General features: G+C 34.9%; 2 protein-coding genes across 2 annotated transcripts; both read right to left on the reverse strand.

Annotated features, from left to right (window-relative positions):
- Positions 1-559: 559 nt before the first annotated feature.
- LOC110826997 (ATP-binding cassette sub-family F member 3) lies at positions 560-10681 on the reverse strand. Its single transcript, XM_022058187.2, has 14 exons — positions 10462-10681; positions 10085-10199; positions 9795-9903; positions 8096-8270; positions 7089-7315; positions 6883-6987; positions 5805-5963; positions 4724-4924; positions 4104-4286; positions 3389-3562; positions 2833-3007; positions 2210-2390; positions 1770-1990; positions 560-909 (listed from the first exon to the last, which is right to left on the reverse strand). Exons 1-14 carry the CDS (start codon positions 10510-10512, stop codon positions 754-756), a joined length of 2232 nt encoding a protein of 743 aa, XP_021913879.1. The 5' UTR covers positions 10513-10681; the 3' UTR covers positions 560-753.
- Positions 10682-11300: 619 nt separating this feature from the next.
- Positions 11301-19302, reverse strand: Tsr1 (Tsr1 ribosome assembly factor). The gene is made up of 12 exons (XM_022058186.2): positions 19051-19302; positions 18392-18662; positions 17484-17709; positions 16496-16696; positions 15712-15936; positions 15128-15302; positions 14169-14372; positions 13781-14001; positions 13131-13397; positions 12549-12659; positions 12110-12317; positions 11301-11536 (listed from the first exon to the last, which is right to left on the reverse strand). The coding sequence occupies exons 1-12, from the start codon at positions 19163-19165 to the stop codon at positions 11364-11366; spliced, it is 2397 nt and encodes a 798-aa protein (XP_021913878.1). The 5' UTR covers positions 19166-19302; the 3' UTR covers positions 11301-11363.
- Positions 19303-19927: the final 625 nt, after the last annotated feature.

Raw genomic sequence — 19927 nt, forward strand, 5'->3', positions numbered from 1 at the left:
GTATGTTGCTTGTAGTAGTACTACTAACAGAATTATCATAATTAGCAGCTGGAGATCAAATCCTGTAAATACACATATATGAATTCTTCAAGTGCACAAATATACACACAATTTAGTGCAGACATGAGTGCACATCCCGACACATAGAGCCATTTTCGTAAGAGGTGGCAAAATTCTTTACAATTAAGTGACTGACAGACAGCTTTGAGAAGAGGAAGCTGCAGAGAATATTCAGACCTAGAAGATTATAAGAGGAGACTGCAGAATATTATGAGAAGCTTCATAATTTGATAATTTTAATAATTAGGATGGTGAAATCAAGGATGACATGAGTGGACACGTGGCATACATGGAGGATATTTGAAATGTATTTTAAAAATTTACTTTGAAAAATAAAGGGAAGAGATCACTTGTAACATCTCTGCACAGATAGGAATATCTCAGAATGGATCTTAAAGAAACAGGGTAGACTGGAATCAACTGGTGCAGTAGTGTTCAGTGGTGAACATGGTAAAGAATCTGCAGTTATGTACAAACTCAAGCAGGACTCTGCTCCATGTAGTTTTATAAATATGTATATAATTTTCTATTAAGCCATACGTCACAAAATTACACAATAGTCTGCAAACAATAAATAGAAGATTTGATTCAAATCAGCATTTGCAGCATTTTAAAATGTTAACAATAGCGTGCTTTATTTCTTCCACATACACAACAAGGAATGGGCGGCAGTGTTGAGAATGCTGAGTTTTGCTATTTGGTCTGTGCCTCTAATTCCCGCTCCACTAACCGCCTGTATTCATCAAAACCTCCTTCAATGCTTCTGACACTAATATTTCCACAAACCCACAGTTCTTTGCACACCATACGAATCAGTCGCTCATCATGTGATACCAGAATCACACCTCCCTAAAAGAGAGACATAAAAACTGTTAAGAACATATAAAGATAGAGCAGATAAAAAAAATTGCTTGGCCTTGATGTTAAAACTGTCACTTAAATATTATACGTGAGCAGACTACTGTATCAAAGCCATATCATTATGTAATAACAGCAGTGATAATGTAGATTATGCTTCCTAATATGACATTTAAATTCCTGTCAGTAAAAGTGTCATAAGTTGTCAGTACCTTACCTAGTATTTTCTCTCATATTAATCACAGAGCAATTTAATAAGTGGGAAGGAATGATAGTACACTGTGTATCTAAAGAATCTACCATTAACATGTAACCTCAACAATGAGGAAAATAAAGATATTAAATATACAAATTTTGTACACACTCACTGAAATATGTGTGATATGAACACTTTGCTGTCACAGTCAACCGTGGTGCACATTTATTATTTTGTTTGAAACTGACACCTCAAAACATTGATTACCTTATTTTAAATATTATTCTTTATAGATGAAATAAATTTATACAAAAATAAAATGTTCTTTCTTCACTATGGTTATGATTATATTAAAAAAAGCATTTCCGGGCAGCTGACAACAGATCACATAATTGATACTCAGTAGGGTCTCGCATCCTCATTCCATAAGAAACTAGCATATTATAAAATTGTACATAATGCCTCAGACTTGGAGGAAAATCTGTTCTAAAGTTCTTACATGTGCATGGATGGACAAGGTGATTTTAGCAGTTACTCCACAGGGATACAAAAGTACCTAAATATGAGTGGTCAAGAGCGACATTTTAATAGCCTACGTCTCAGTTTCTGTTTTATGAAAAACAAATTAAAATTTTACAGTATGAGGCATACTCACTGTGTATTTGTTTATGGCCTTCCCAAGTGCTTCAATAGTTTCAATGTCGAGGTGGTTTGTGGGCTCGTCAAGCACAAGGAAATTGGGACTGCCCATGCACATCCTTGCAAAGGCCACACGTGACTTCTGCCCTCCTGATAAGCTGGCTACTGTCTGCAAAGCCATGTCACCTGTGATCCCGAAACTTCCCAACTGGCGACGATATTCCTCAATTGGTTTACCTGTTTAATGTAATTATAATAATAAAATTAAAGTTTAGTAAATCCTAAAGAAATTTCTGTGATTGTTATCCCAGAGCTAAAATGTGCAAGGCTCATATTTTTCAACTTAATTAGTTTACCTGCATATTCAAAACCCAAAAGATTGGAATGAAATTATCAGCTAAATTTTAGATATCTGCTATTCACTTAGGTTCTTAAAAACAACTTGTAATACTGCACCTGGGTAACTTGACTGCAGCAACTCTACAGAATTGGCATTCATATCGAGTTGGTCAACATGATGCTGGCTGAAGTAACCAAATTTAAGGTTTCGGTGAATATGACGAATTCCTTTAGTTGGTGTCAAAATGCCCATGATGATTTTTAGAAGTGTTGTTTTACCAGTTCCATTATCACCAACCTGAAATGTATGTTCTCTTACTCCAGCACATCAACTGCTAATTTACATAACTCTGAGGACACATTAATTAGTGTACTATATTCATCAAATATATTTTTATATCAGTGATTAATGTAAATAAGGGTTTTCACGAATGAAATTACATTGCATTTAGTCTGATCAGGAACACTTATAAAAAAATTCATCAATTAGTTTCATTATGCAAAAACCAGAACTGAAATTACTAAAACTGGTGTGACAATTCTGAAGTACAAATAAGTTGTAGGATTATGAAAACTTTAATATAGCAGCATACTGTACGATGGTATACTTTTGGTTTGACAATGGATAGTTAGGAATAAAGCACATGCATTGTTGTGTAGGAATAAAATACATGAACTCCACTTTTTTCTCTTCTTGCAGCACAAGCTGTGTCAAAATACACCACTCATCAATTACTCACAATGCATATCCTAGATTCTAGTGTAGCACCCAGATTTACATTGCTGAAGATCACTTTATTAGGTGAATAACAAAATGACACTTCATTAATTTGTAGAATCGGTGGTGAGAGTGCCTCAGCCTCGGGAAACTTCAGGATAACCTCGACGTCTTTCTCAATGGCCTTCAGTTCTGGCCTGTGAAACAGAATTCATATTGAGATGTGTGCATATCTTCAACACCAAGTGCACAGCATAGGAGGCTTCAATCTAATCAAGGATAACATGTTTAATTTCTTGAATTTTTCCATAATATAATGCATTCAACTCATGGAAATTCTCATAACTTCTGCATAATTTTTTGCATACCAACTACTGGAATGACCTGTTTTATACAGACACTTTTCATGACATTTGCTGTAATTTCTGTTTAGTTCTGGACATACAATGATGTTTGAATATATGATCTAAACACACGAGAATAATGGTTATTTTTGTAATAACTATAAAAAAATCCACAATGACATGCAGTGATTCTAGGTGAATAGTTAAGTCTTGAGTACAAAGTAGCATACTCACAGCTTCTCCAGCATTTTGATTTTGCTCTGTACACTGGATGCCCGATTGGCATTGTATCGAAACCTGTCAATAAACTCTTGAACATGAGCTCGGTGCTGCTGCTGGGCTTCAAATTCTCGTTGCTGATTCCGAAGCTTTTCTGTCTTGGTCTTCTCAAAGTTCTCATAGTTACCTCTGCACAACAAAATAAGTATTAGTAGTTTTATGAGTTTTAGGTCAATAATGTTCTGTATTACAATCTTCTGAATCTCTATACTGTAAGATACTTTATATTTATACACAGAGCTTGATTAATATCACTGTTCACTTAGCAAAGGCAAGATGAGAAATTTACAAGTCTCTAAAATTAATGAAATTCATTTCTGTTTTTCTTTATCTCTAAAGAATTATGTGTATATTCTGGAAATACCTTTAAAACTATTTTATTTTACATTAACTACAGAGTATCAAACTAAATCAAAGTTAAAATTATTTAAATGTATATGTAGAGATAAAGTAATTTCAAAAAATTAACAAGATTAAAATTTTGAAACTGTAACATTACTGTCTCTTTGTGGAGAGCTACAAACACAAATTTCATGCACAACACATTCTGAATTCATCAGTCTTGACCTTCCACTTCTTATATATAAGTAGATGAGCAATGAATGTAAGATTATCAATACCTCAAATATGAACCTGTGAGAACACGTACGTTTTGCACAGTTACACTGACCTGTATGCATCAATACGCTGTGAATGGAGATTCAAAATATCTGTTGGTACAGTGTCAAGAAAATTTCGATCATGAGAAACAACAAGTAACGTAGTCGGCCAGTTCTGAAGGTAGTTTTCTAGCCAAATAATGGCCTTGATGTCTAACATATTTGTTGGTTCATCAAGAAGAAGAAGATCTGGTCTGTTAGAAGAAACACAAGCAAAAACATTAGAACATAAACTTCAAAAAATAAAGCCAGCTTTCACAGTACATAGCCATAAAAGGTACCAATTAAGGAAATAGGTATGTAGGATTTGAGGTTTTCACGGCGATGAGTCAGAAGACTGGAATCTTAAGGAAATAGATACAAAGTCATTTTCAATACCACTGTTAGTGCAACCTTTATTTTCTAACAGTTTTAATATCTTTATTCCTCCTTCAGTTTTAAAGTGAATTAAACCAATTATCCAGCCATAGTACTGCCTCTCTATTCAGTAATAAACCAGGTAACAGTCTCATATTTAAATAAAAATCACAGTAATCTTTAAAAAAAACGAGGCCTTCAAGGGCAGAAATGTGACACTGTGGATAAAAATAAACAAAATCATGAAAAATAAAGTGTGCCACCATTTATTTACCTTGAGAAGAGGGCACGTGCGAGGGCCAACCTCATACGCCAACCTCCAGAGAACTCTTTAGTTGGGCGCTGCTGCATTTCAGGTGTGAAACCAAGGCCATTCAAAATAATACTTGCTCTCGCTGGTGCTTTATCAGCCTCAATATTCTGAAGCTGTGCATACACCTCCGTAAGCTGGCTGCTAAGCTCTGGATCTGTACATCTATTACAATGATTACAACACAATAAAGTATGTAGTTCTAGCATGATCACAGGCTGACTATTGGAACAACTAAAGACATGAACAGGTTATGATGACAGAAAAAAAAATGAAGCTGAAAGGCTGATTTATTGCATGAAACAGTTAAAAATATACCACAGTCAAACACATCTGATGGTCACTTGTGACTTCAGGACTGCCTCTCTGCCTAATTTGCACAGAATACTATAGCACACACAATAGCATATACTGTGCATCTCTTAGGGGCTCTTTCTGAGTGATAAAGTTCCTACAATCTTTGAAAGAAATTACATATGAACAGTCATAAGCTGATCTGCAGATTATGGAGTTCTGAATTTTATAATGGTTTTCCTAAGCAGTGCAATTAATATTGATCACCAATGGCTTTTACTACTACAGAAATGTTTGAGTTGTGTGTGACAGGCACTTTTAACCTGTTATTCTAAATAAAATGCATCAAAATTATGGAACTTATTTCTATAAGATACATCTACTTAATGACTGTAAATACAGGTATTTTAAAATAATTTTCTACATGCAACTTTAATAAACTACACAAATAATGTAAACAATAACAGGTACTTAACCCCATAACTGACCATGATAGTGCACTGCAAGAAGCAAACACTTTTATCATTCTTACTTTCACAAACCTCAAGTTCTAAAAACTGCAGGACATGCCTTATTGACCTTTCCTGCATCTCTTTCAAGTACAAAATAGATTGCTTTATGCATTAGACCTTATACAGTCTCCTCGTAACAATGAAGCACACAGAAGTAAGGAAATGGGAAGACAGAAGGATTTACAGGAGAAGCAGTGAACTATGTATACAATGTTTCACTTTTTTGTGCAAATACATACCCTTTATTGATACTGACACTAATCTCACGTTCTTTACTCAGTAGTTCCTCACGTAATGCATCACATTGTAAGACACTTTCCAGTGCTGGTGTATCATCACCCACCACTTCCTGCTCAACATGTAGCACCGATATGTGTGATGGTATCCGCAGCTGACCACTATATGCAAGACAGACTGTAAGGCACTGCAGATGTACATTATATTCTAAGCATTTTTCTTCAAACATTGCCACTTTCTAGCAAATTTACATAACATAAACCACCAGTGACAAACTGCTGTGACTAAACAGTAGTCTAATTTATAATCCACATTGCTGCCACAAACAAGAGCATATAAAATAATTATAATTATTTCATTTACTGCAGCCATAGCATAGAAACTGAAATGTATTGTCATAAATTGCATTATTAACAAAACTAATAATACATCTGCTGATATTGCACTGTATACAAATATATAAATTACATGTTCCTTGAATTTTATTAAATACATCAATCAAAATATGTTTCCAATGAATTGTACAAAACACTGATCACATATTTTATATCATGTACCAATGTTCACAAAGAGTTAGGATCTTATTGGAGCAACGCCAACTGAAATGTTCTTGGAAATTCCCAATACCAAGTTTCAATTACATCTAACCCACCATATCAGACAAGAAAGTATACTAGCAAAACAGAGCTATCTAGAGGGGGTCCAAATAAACTCTTACAAGAGGAAAAACTAAAAATTGATGTCTAAAAATATAAACCAACCAAATGTATACATATAACGCAGTCTACATAGACTGCAAAGCTGCAGAACAATAAAATGAGATACGACAGAGATTACAAGTAACAAAAAGAATAAAATAGCTGCAGAGTTAGTCAACAGCAACAACTTCAGAGAGAAGAATCTGACCAGAGCATAATTTCTAAAATCTCAGAATTAATAAAATGACAGGACTTGTCTGTGTGACTCCACCTTGCACATTCTACTCGATATGCCATCTGTACTAACTATATTTCAAAGTCAATTCCATCCAGAAGATAAGGAAGTTAAAGAGGAGATGTTAAAAAGCACCATGGTATATACCTAGATATCATTCGAAGTAATGTCGTCTTTCCTAATCCATTTCTTCCAACCAGCCCATATCTTCTTCCATATGCTAATGTAATATCTGCAGCTGCAAGTAGAACCCTAAAACAAAAAATATCACCTAATGCAATAGCCTGAAAACTTGGCTGCTTGCACATCCATAACCAAAAGCAAATACTCACAGACAACACACATCCACACACCTGTTTCCAAAAGCCACATCAAAATTCTCAATACGAATGTCCTGTGCACGGTTGTTTCCTTTGTCCTCCATCTTAGCCTCTTTCTTACTTGTAACTTGTGATGCTGTAGCAGATTCAAGACGCACCGCTGTCACAGTGTTACGACTATTTGCAGAGTCTTGACTTCGCTTCTCTTGTTTCTGTTGTAATTTTGCTTCTGCTTTTTCTAATTTCTTTGCATCAACTTTCTGACAATAAAACAATAAAATATTATTACTAGTATTACAACTGCTGCTGCCATCACAATCTCCTACAAACCAACAACATTTATAAATTACACACACAGACAACCAAAATTCTTATTAAAGATTAATACGTCCCTCCTTCACAGGCCTAGTACAATGTTCTCTGAAGGTGGCGCACACAATTAACACTCAATCCACCTGAAGCACAGCACAACAAACATTACAGTAAAACCAGCTTAAAAAAAGTGGTGGTGGACAGGAAGTTGTTAAAAAAGTTTATGTGGTGTGATGTGCTGTGTGTGTACCTTAAAATATAGGGTTAACTGCCAGCTTCTTTTGTCATGATAAAACCAATCTTAACCACAACTGGCATAGTATGTGTCTCAAGAGTTCAACAAGTCAGTTATTGCTGTGAACAGTGTTTATTTTACTTGAAGAATATTGGTTCACTGAAATGAAATATTAACACACATTCACTGAAATAAGGTTACATTTTAAGAACCTGATTAAGATGTAATTTTGTAAGTGGCACACTAGACATAACGGTATAGAGAGATTCACTCTTTTTTTTTTATTTCAGGAGAATAACTGACCCTTTTTGCCCAAAAGTTACTTACTTCTGTCTACATCAGTCTCAACAAAGTATGTTGTTGTTTTCACTATAATGTTTATTCTCCCTAAGGCGAGACACTCTTAGCTGAAGAACAGAACTCTTCCATATCCTGTTACAAAGTTGCTTCAACTGTATATACTAATGAACATATGAAATAATATTTAACTCACAAGTCCATCATCCCTTGACATGACCCAAATACTTTTAATGGCTTCAACATTATTCTCTAGGTTGGCCGCCATGGTTGCAAGATGCACAGGTGCATTAAGCACCTTTGCTGATCCAGTATTTATCATGCTGGCCTTTTCAGGTTTCATTATATGCAGGAGTTTATCACAGATATTTCTGGAAAAGAGTCATTTTTATTATGTTTCACTGTAAAGTACCACCAAACATAGGCCAATTTATCAGCCATACATTTCCTACCTAAGGTGAACATTTGTTTTTGATTTAAATTTTAAATTTCAAGAACTACAGAATTATGCTATAGTCAACTTCAGAATAAAGTAACCTATATACACCAAAGATTTTTCTGACCAAATTACAATACACTTTAGTAGAAACACACACTTACCATTTTCCCATTCTCTCTCTTTTCTTTTCAGCTCTAATTTGCATCTTGTAACTCATAAAAATGTCTTCATAATACATCCTGTTAGTTTACCATAAATAAATTACCTTTTTACTAAATTATAATTCCATAAAATACCTTTGAATCCAAGACGATTTCAAGTGTTGTCAGCCTATTATTCATATTCTATTCTACATTATAACTAGACCATATCATAGAGTGTGACTGGCCCAATGGCTATGGTTTCTATAATCAGAAGTTTAGCCTCAGTATCTACAGCTGGACCATTCCTGTTCACATGATAGTCACACTTAACTATTAGCTCTGGATCTGACAACTCCTCCTTTCTCTCCTCCACATTTATATAATAATCTTAGCCAATTTTACACATTTTTTATTTATAAACTTCTTCAGATCCATTTAAGTTGAGATAAAGTGAAAACTCTTCAACTTCTGAAATCTATGACTATTTATTGAAAGGTATGTGTTTACCTGAACTGTAAAGACACAAAATTTGTGGTAATTCTGAGTTATGGATGTTGCAAACAAATACAGGAAGGTAATCATAGCATGTGCTGCAACATAAGCAAGATAACATGGCTCAAGCAATCAAAACTAACTCTTAGAAGGCAGTATTCAGGTGGGCATCAATTTGGCTCCCCAAATACCATGATGGAATCTGATGTTAGTTCAGCAATGTCTGTTAAATGGAATATGTCTTCTAACAATAGATGTGTACTGAAATCCTTGAAAATTCAAGTCAGATACAAATTTATTGGCATTTATGGAAATGGATATATCAAACTTTTAGAATAATCCATTGAAAAGGACTAATTCTAAAAAATGAATAAAGAAAGGTTGGACTCTTGTATAAAATCCTTCACCTTCATTTTTGATATTAGTTACATTTCTTAGATTACATGTATTTTAATTTTTATTAAGGTGTGAGCCCAATAGTAATTTGTGTTTATGTCACTGCATTTCAGTTCATATTTGCAACTATCTTTCTAAAGTGAGGATATTGGTGGTTCCATATGAGTTTCTGGCCACTTTATGAATGTGTAGTACCAGTGTGTTATACAACATTTCACGTTGGAGTGCAACTGGATGGTTGATACTAGAATAGAATAGGGAGTGGTAGAAGAGGGCCAGAACAATAAGTTCCTATATACTACAAATTTTACCTTGCAATAAAAAGGGAATAAGCATGAAGAAAATTAAATTCTTTGATTAAAGTCCAACTAATACTATATACATGCAGCATGACCTAGAATGCATTACAAACATCTGATTGTCACCTAATGTCCATTTCTGACTTCTCTTCTGCAACCTCATGTAGTACTTCTCCAATAGCATCATAAAGCTCTCCACTGTCCTCAAAATCATCTGCTCCGCTAGCTAGAATTCCTGTAAAAGCACTTATAGTAATTACTATTTAAAATAAGCAACACAAAACTTCTAAAATTGGTTGGGAAATAATAAATCATTGTACAGCCTAATTAATAAATATAACTATAACAATAATACCTCACAGGTGTAAAAATAAGAGTATGCTACTTTTTTCAAACTTCTCAATAGCAACACATACCTTCTACATATTGATATAAATCATCGTCAATTAACGGGAATTCTGATTTAATGTACTCACTGCAAGCTGCCATGTTGCAGAATGCAATTAGGACTGGTACAGGATGACCAACGTACTATAAGAAGTGTAAAGTGGAATTAAATAAAATGTATTAAAATCAACTAATTTACATTAGTATAGTGACGCAATTAAGACAGTATTCTTTACACAGTAGTTTACAAGAAATATATTCTTTTGAATAAATGAAGGGTAACCTCAAAATTAATATTTTAATGTTCTGATTCCATTTATTCGTGTGGCCTTTTCTTGGGATATAATTACGCAAATGTTTGACACCTGTTATACATTCACAAGGTTGTTTTGTTAGTGTACTTTACCACGCAAACTTCAGCCTGGATAACACATGAACAGAAATTGCAAATATACATTTTATTTTAACTTGGCTCACGAGTAACAGCAAATTGGTACTTCATTCATGTGTTCCTCATTTTAAGCTGCCCTGTTGTGGCTGCGAACGATGACGTGCATTGAAAAGTCGCTTTTCCACGCCTTCACAATGCTTTGGCAAATATTACGGAAGTTATCGATTGAGTGTCATTTAATATTTTTCGATATGCGGGGCTCTCGAAATTGAACGTGAATGTTCCTTATACACAATTTTAGTGTAGTAAAACTGTTAACGAAAGCCAACAGTTATCGGTTACATTATGTGACTGTATCTTGTCTTTATATCAAAATAACTTGTTGACCTATGTTGTGAAATGTGCCATTATTCTGTACATTAAAAATGTATTGTGTGCACTTTATTATAATTTTACCAGATGCATCTATTTACTGCTTCATACCACTTTTAGTGATCAGTTTGTATTTACTCTTACTGAAGCAAACTACCACCTTATCACCAGTGCCCCTGAATGCCTTCAACAGTGTGGTGCATAGGTATGTGAGGCTGTTCTTCATTAAAGCAATAACATCAACTCTGAATTCATTTTCATTCTACATTCTCCAAATACTCACTTTCTCATTTTTAATACAATAGTTAAGAAGTAAAGGCAATGAATTATCAGTACATAATTTATTTTATCATGACCATTAAAAGTGGTTCTAACCTTATGTTGGTTGGTTACTTACCAGTACAGGAGATACAATGTTCAGTCTCTTCCGTGGATAAACTGATCTCACATAAACTGCAGATAACAAATTTCATTTCATACACTTTGTTCTCCAAAAATTTTATTAGTTATTAAAAACATATGTAGACATGTCTACATAATCACAATTAATTCATACTTTCATCACAACCAACAACCAAAGAATCATACAGTGACTGTGGCACATTTACATATGGTTCGTATGTCCACTTTGGAAATACACGTTTGTAAATATTCATCAGCACTGTGTCTTGAGATTTCAGCTGTCCATCAAACACACACTTCATATGACCATGAGTACCTGAAATAAGTGAAAATATAAATGTACTGTAAGCTTTATACACATATTTTTAATAATATCACTATGTGGACATCAATAAAAAGATCAGAGTGGATCACAGAAACACACTGTGCTTTTGACAGAGTGCTGTTCTATTCCGAATTTATTCACAATTCTGCCACATTCTCTTACATCACCTTACCAATATGACTGTATAATATCATTTCTCTCTGTTATTAGGGATTTGTGACTTCTGAAGTGTACCTATTTTTATGGAACATCTATATTAACAAGTTGATTTCAAAAGAAACATTCAGTGTTAATGTATATGCAGCTCAAACTCTCATATCACCTACTCATCACCAAGATAGATCAGAAAATCACTCATTTGACATACTTAGCTGTCCTATATCAGATTAAATGCAACTGGGTTAAGTAATGACAACTTCAAGTGAAATTGAAACAGGTTATTTTCTCAAATATCCCAATCTAGATGTTCGAGACACAACATGCATATTTTAACTATGTTTTCTTGATCCTAGGATACCTAACATGTGAGTATACTTCTTTAAACTATGTATTAATATTACTCACCTAAGGGTTCTCTAATATGTCCCCTCCGCCCATATTTTGTTCTCAATTCTACTGGCTTAAACCATTCTATATCTTCGCGGTTGAAGAACATGAATCTTACAACTGCAGAACGCTTGTTCACTTTAAACAGATGTCCTGACAGTACAACACGCTTTGCAATAATTCGGTCTGGGTTCACAGACAGCAGGTGTCCTGTTGCAACTAGTTCCTGCAAAAAATAAAGATTCTTTTGCTAACACAATGATATAACATTTGAAAACATTCTACATTTACGAAAGTACTTTGCCTACTTCATAAGATGAGATGCAAAATTCAGAAATGATTTCTGTTGATTGTGTAGAGCTATTCTTGTAATATAAAAAGTTTCCACTATTTCATCTTAGCATCTGCATAACACTTTTAAACTATGAAAAAAAAGCACCTAATTCATGAAACCTACCTGAGAATGATCTTTCATCTCCTTGTACACTAACACAGAGCTTGGTGGGAACATAATTGGAGCAAAAACACTTGCTACCACAGTACCTTCTGGCCGGAAGAATCGTTCATACTGCAAAGGAACATAACCGAAATTTTAAAAAAAAAGCAAAAGGAAAATTACATTTATCCAACATTACAATAATTTGTTCACACCTATATGTGTGTGGTTCATGCCATTCTAGGTTGATTTCTATAAATACTTAATTCCTCTTTTGAAGCACTGGAGTTTGTATAATCAAACTAAGTGAGAAGAAATTGAGGAATACCTGTGGCAAGATAAAGATGGAAAGATATGATTGTCAGATGACTCACATAAAGTAGAAGGTTTTGAACATGAAAGCAAAAGGAAAATACCAAAAAGCCAGACTGAGACCAAGATGTAAGGAACCCAATTATCATATTCAAAAATGCAACAAAATTATAATGCTTATCATTTCGGATGTACACTCTCAGACAAATGTTTGGTATGTTTCAAAATATGAAACTTACTTTATACAGTACTGTGGAAGATCTAGTACTTCAAAAATGTGAAAATACTTACTTTATGTTTAGTGCCATTAGTATGTTGACTAAAAATAGGGCATGCTTTAAATCTCCTGTAACCACAATGGAAGATTAGTTGCTCCTTTGCTCTGACTGGCTGCTGTGTGTGCTTTCCAACATTTGGATGCCTGACAACAAAGTTCAGAACAGACATTTTTTGTTCATGTGGCAACATTCCACATAGAACAAGTGGTTGATTCGGCCGACGAGAGTTAAACAGATGCTGTGGAACTCCGATGACATGAACAGTGACATACCAACCAGGCTGCCAACAAAGCAATATATGAACTTACATATTCATTTGTTTAACAGAAATATAAAATTAATTACAAAAATCATCTCCCATAATTAATATATTTTACTAACACACACTTCATGGAGATCTTAAACCTAGAAAGATGTATGGCATCCAGACTGACAACTATCAACATTTATTCTCTTTTTTTCCACAGACAGGTACAATGAACTTTCATAGAAAATATTACATGTTAAGACTCATAAATTAACAATAAATATCATCAAAATATATAAAAAGAAAGTTCTGATTGATTTACCCAATTCTAATGTGTCAAGAGTTAGAAGTTATTCAAGAGCAACATAAAAATTGCAGTGGCTTAAATTCATGCTTATTTGATTCAGTATACACACCAAAACTCCTTCCTTTGATTCCTCCTTCATAATCCTTTTGCGTGTGCGATCAAAGTTCTCAAACTGGAATATCCTGCTATATTCACTTGGAAGATTCTCTTTGGGATCCCATGGGGATGTTCTAAATGACTTAAGACCACGATACTTCTGAAAACGGACCCTTGCTGGAGTATCCATTGGAGTGTCAAGCTCATCAGGGAAGAGTTGCTCCATTCGTGCTTCTGGAAATTAAAGAAAAAATACTCTTCATGCAGCTACACAACAATATGCTAATACACTAATAGCATATATCCACCTATACATGTTTTGATAAATGTTAACACTATTTTGCTTAACTCAAATGATTACTATCATTAAATGAGCAGAACCTTTTCCATTCACTACCTACCCTTAATCTTCTTCATAGTCTCTTCCTCCTCCATCAAGTCCATTCTTTCATCATATCGTTCAGCATCAACACCAAAGTCAGTCATCGTCACAGTATCAAATTCCCCTTCATCGGCCTGTTCTCCATCAGAGGTGTTTTCTTCGCTCACTGCATCCAAGTCAACATTCATACCACACTCATCATCTTCACTAATATCAACTTCCTCTGGAAAAGAAAAGTTGCAAAATACCTATAACAGAACTTCTTTCCAAGGTATTAAGATATTTTCCATTTCCAGGAACTTGCTAACAGTCCTAGTAAAAGGTACATATGTCCCTATGCTTAATTAAGCGAGACACAATGAGGATGCGTGAGAAACTAGAGGCATAATTCCACAAATTCTTAAACTCGGCACTAAATGGAGGGGAGTAGTCCCTAGAGTTACTCTGGATTCAATGGTGAAGTAATGCAATAGTAAAATTTGACACTTGAAAGATCCAATTCTTTGTGTGAAATTATTAATTAGAGTAGCAATTATAATGAAATTAGAGTAGCAAATTTCGCCACTTCTGAAAATATAAATGCCAAAACTGCATACAACATTTCAACACTGCAATATACATAAACCAACTTGGACCTCTATGTAGGATAACACAAAATCTGATCAATAATGTCTTAAGAGATAACAGAAGGGATTCAAGTATAAATGACATCCAGTCCCCTACAGGAGGTGAATGTTACACTGATTGCAAAATTTACAAACATGAGGAAAAAAAAACGTTTGATTGCGTTCATGGCATTAGTTCCCATACGTAGCACAGTCACAACACATCACACCTTCATAAAATGATATTGCATACGAAAACATTCATCTAACAAAATTCTTCCACTGTATGATATTTTTAGGGACATTACTTGACTTACAGTACACCAAAATGAGGTATATAATTCCATCTCATATAAGTAAAACTCTATCACACCTGCATCACTGTCAGGTATCCAAGCTGCCTGATACTCTGACATTCCCTTTGGTACCTTCTTTATTCTGCGTTTCATAGCTCTAGACTGCTCCTCAGCTTCTGCAAGTTCCTCCTCAGTAGGCCATGTCTGTTCACCTTCCATAGGATCTGGGATGTTTTCAGTTTGAAGTGACTCCTTCACATCAATATATAATCATAATAGAGTGAGACAAATATGACACTAGACATGTGAGTTACAAGATCGGCTTCCACAATGAGACGGGTAGCCAATTAACTGAAAGAATCCTCTGCATGGGAAAAAATATCTTATTTACTCCCTTCTTGTGTTCTTACAACCTTATGTGCTTGATTCTAACAGCTCTCTTTCTACAAAGGAATTTATCTTTAGCATATTACTTCATCATCACGAGCACACACAAGAAGCCTACAGCAATAACATCTGATTTTTCAGACCACACAACAGTGAAGTACAAACCCAAATATGCAAAGAAAACATCTCACAATACAATTTGTAACAGTGCTTAAAAAACAAATTAGTATATCAACACAACTCTGCTAAACCCTGAGGAGATCGTAAATCAAACCTGTATCACGGGATCAGCAATTTCCAACACCCTCTCATCTTCATCCATTGTTTCATTGACATCTTTTCTGCCTCCTTTCCTTCCTTTCTCCAATGGATGTGGATCCTCAGCAGCATCAATCTGAGACATCTGAAAATCTCCCCAGCCTGGGATGTGGACAAGGGAATTGACACACATGGGTTGATAGCGCACATAGCCAGTCACTTTCAAAGTGCCTAAAGAGCCCTAAGAATAATAGGCAAAACAATTCAATAGTCAGTTTACAGATTTACATCTTTTGTGCTACTAACAATGCAGTTAACCTTACCATAAAAAATGTGACCAACTTAATAGGGCATAGTCCATAATGAGACACTGACAGTTGCTCAAATGGTTCTGAAATTCCTTACCTTTTATGGAACCTGATGGTCCAATAACCTGTTCAAGAGAGCCTGATATTGAACCCTGTCCAGAGCCAAGTTAAAAGGTCAAAAATTATTTCTATAAGATCAATTTCAATACCATCCTTAAATATATGCCTGTGTCTTTTAAGTAATCGCTTCCCTTCAGACATTTTGACCAACATTCTAAAAACATTTTTCATGTTCCTTGTGTATTATACATGTGCCACCCATCTCAAACTCTTGATTTGATCATCACCACAGTAAATGTCTTATTAACTAATGCACAGTGAAAATTAAATTACATGTCCAAGAACTGGAGCACATAAGTTTTAAACCAAAATGATACGTAATGTGCTAAGATGTTAGCTACTGCTAAACCAACATGCCCTATATGCAATCACCTCAGCATCTGGAGTGTAATCCGCAATTTCTGCAAAAAGATGGGGTCGTACATCACGGTGGTTAACAGAACGCTGCTTCTGACTTCCTGTTCGCCGAAGAATTGCCAGTCCATCAGTGGATTGGCTCAAAGTCATAATTTTTTCATCAGGCAACCAACATGATAATGCTTTTTGAAGATTCTGCTTTCCATCATGTCGCTTCTGCAACAAAAGTTGAATAAATCCCATTTTAATACATTTGTATTATATCCCACAACAACTTGGCCATGAAGACAGCAATTATGACATTTCAAATGTTCTTTGAGCCCCTTCTGCTTACATTGTGATCAAACTCTGAATATAGAAGACTTGGCCAATTCTACAGACTTTATTCAGCAATGTATGCAAAAATGAAGGGCTCAAAGAGAAAATTTCATAGGTAGTTTCAGTCCCCAAAGGGCAGAAAAATATATTTATATGAATCTGTAAATACACTTGAATTGTTTTTAAACAAAGAATTTGTTCCAATAATTCTTGAAGCGAGAAATAGCCAACTGAAAAAGGAGCAAGACCAAAGTCGTGTGTTGTCTATCACAAGCACAGGAAGAAGAGGAACAGTGTTTATTGGTGTACGAAATGTGATGACAGGCTCCACTCTAAAAAGAATATGTGGTCATGTAGTAATTTGTATGTTATTCTGAATGTAAAATGTGAAAAATATTAACCATTTAATACAGTTTTCTGGTTTTAAATGTTTCTCACCCTCAGCTGTAAGTAAAATTAAAATGTCCTATGGTGATGAAGTTTAGAAAAATGTAAAATATATTTTATTAACCACATAATTTTAATGGAAGACTCATCACAAAATCCAAATGAAAATGTCTACAGTAAAATTATTGACTACTGTATGATAGGAATTTTTACAAATCAGTTATAGTCTACCTTGTCTACTGTTTTCTGAGCAGTGATTTGTTTACTATATTAGCCAATCCATTTTCATAATTGTTACCTTGGGTGGTAAGCTGTCCAAATCCATTACAGCCACAATGGTGGAAGGTAGTCCCTGTGCTAAAGAAGAGGTCAATATCTTTTCTCCCACTGCATCCACGCCATGTTGCTGACATGCCGAGACCAGGAAAAGGACTGTGTCAGCCACTTTTAATGCATCCAGAATGCTATACAAATCTCCATGCAAAGGAACCATGACTGAGAACCGCTGTTTGAACCTAGGAATGCTGGAAGAAATAAGGCAGCTTATAGCTATGACTGCAGAACTATCTGATAAGATAACCAGATGGTATAATACCCAAGAGTGGTGAGCTATGCATTCAGAAGGTACTGGGCCCAGACACTGTCAATACTAATTAAGGAATCCAGTTTTCTTCAGCCCATCCAGATTAATGCCAGGTTAGTACCTTAAATCACGCCTCAACCACAAGGATGATCCTATACCAGTTATATCAATTTCATATGGTCTGTAATATTATCCTCCAACCTCCTTATTCTCAAGTCAAAGAGGTTTTCCACCAAACTTCTGCAAGCACTTCTTCTGTCCTCCATTCCATGCTTACTTTGTACATCTTATGTACAAATGATCTCCTGAACATTTGGTCTTATTCACTTGCGCACAGTGCTAATAATCAGAGTGATGAATTACTCTTCTCTTTATAGTTGTCATTTCCTGAATATCCAGTTTTCAGTAACTTGTTCATCACCTCCCACCAACCAGCTACATACATAAATTTTATGGCAATGCTAATATATATGAAGAAAATTAAAAAGAAATAATAATTCTTAGATGTCATTATCTCTGCTTCTGCAGCCTGCCCTTTTATGATTTACTGAAAAATGTACAATTTAGGACAGTATCAAGCAAAATGTTTACTACAGAGGCTTCTTTAGTATGATTAATTTTACCTTATATGTAAAATTCCTTCACGACTCTGTGTAACAACTGCTTCCTCATCTGCTTGCTTTAGAAATTCCACAGCACCAAGAGGGTCAATGTCATCACACAAAGAAATAACTGCTATAAGAAAGGGCGCTGAAGATCCACCACCTAGAGAACGTTTTCTGAATAAAATTTCATCCCGTTTCTTCTGCCTTATTTGGGAAGCTTTATTCCTTCTTTCCTCTTTACGAAGTTCATGACGTGCTTTCTTAGTGAAAACTTTAGCTGAAGTTCTCCCTGCAAAAATTGTTGCATTTTACAATACTTCTAAATTAGTCATTCACCGGCAGGTAAGAATACATGTTTAGGGTTTCTGAAATCATGGAGGAAGTAACAGGATGTAAAGATTTTAGGTTGTCAAGGTGGTCAGGATGATAATATTCTTCTGGATTTTTGGTGCCGTGTGGACTCGTCGATGGTTCTCCATCTTAAGGGCTGAATCCCACTTCCCAGCATCGTTACTTCAGCCCTGAAAATGAAGACAGTATGTTCTCCTAAACTTTGGTACCTACTGACGACTCTACACGACACCAAAATCCAGAACATCATCATCCTGACAGATATGAAAATCTCAAATCTCACCACGTCTATATTATTTAAAAAAAAAATCGAGTTGTTCCAATACCTTTTATAGCACTGTCAATGGCGCCTTTACTTCTGTGCCTACCGTGCTTATGTGCTTTATTCTGTTGTTTTAGTACGCCAGGTCGATGTCTTTCTTGACTTGTTTCAAAAACCATTTTCTGACTAACTTTTAATTAAAACCATCACAACTGGCTACCATGTGCTACCATAACTCCTACTGCGACTTCATAAAAGACCACAATGTTCCACACACGAAATACCAACATAAGTGACGTCATGAGGATATCAACTGTGCTCTCTGCATCGGAATTACGATCGATAATTCCATAGCTCTTCGAATACCAATTGATGTATTTCGGCGAACTAATTTCGTCCGACAGGGTCACTCTATTAAAATAAACTGAATACATTTTTTAAGGTACCAATGACAGAGTTTAATATGTTATTTTAACAGACTTCAAAAATGTTTCAGACCAATCCATTCTGTCTCAAAGTCCAATAAATCAAAGGTCAAAATCCAATATGTAGTATCTTTTTTAAAGAAAAATAATGTTTCTATTTCCTTTTGTTTGAATATCAAACAGTACGTTTTGACATGGCTGACAGCAGTCCAATATAAACCAATAAATGAAAGAAATTGTTACTTTAGGGGCAGATACTTTGCAAATTCCTGATCACAAACTCAAAACTTACCAATTGAAACACAGCAATGACTTCCCAGTAGATACTCAACCATTATGTACATACATTTCTACAATAAGCCTCTTTGTGCTACATATCAAAGTTCCAACAGCAATAAACAAATTAACAACAAATGACATTATTATCAGCAAAATTTATTGAATATAGAAGACAGATCTAAAACATGTTTTACTGCTGGAACTCTGCTGTAGCAACAGTAATGATGGATAAATGGG

Source organism: Zootermopsis nevadensis, unplaced genomic scaffold, assembly GCF_977971745.1.
Source record: "Zootermopsis nevadensis isolate Lab colony 2312 unplaced genomic scaffold, Znev_1.0 Znev_ptg000002l, whole genome shotgun sequence".
Lineage (NCBI taxonomy): Eukaryota > Metazoa > Arthropoda > Insecta > Blattodea > Termopsidae > Zootermopsis > Zootermopsis nevadensis.

Coding starts and splice junctions, on each gene's coding strand:
- LOC110826997 (XM_022058187.2), bottom strand. CDS start 10,512: ATGTATATTTGCAATTTCTGTTCATGTGTTATCCAGGCTGAAGTTTGC. Junction 8,271..9,794: donor AAGTCAGAAATGGACATTAG/GTGACAATCAGA, acceptor ACTCTTTTCCAG/AAATATCTGTGATAAACTCC. Junction 910..1,769: donor AGGCCATAAACAAATACACA/GTGAGTATGCCT, acceptor TCTCTCTTTTAG/GGAGGTGTGATTCTGGTATC.
- Tsr1 (XM_022058186.2), bottom strand. CDS start 19,165: ATGGTTTTTGAAACAAGTCAAGAAAGACATCGACCTGGCGTACTAAAA. Junction 14,373..15,127: donor GATACCTGACAGTGATGCAG/GTGTGATAGAGT, acceptor TTTCTTTTCCAG/AGGAAGTTGATATTAGTGAA. Junction 14,002..14,168: donor GACTATGAAGAAGATTAAGG/GTAGGTAGTGAA, acceptor TTTAATTTCCAG/AAGCACGAATGGAGCAACTC.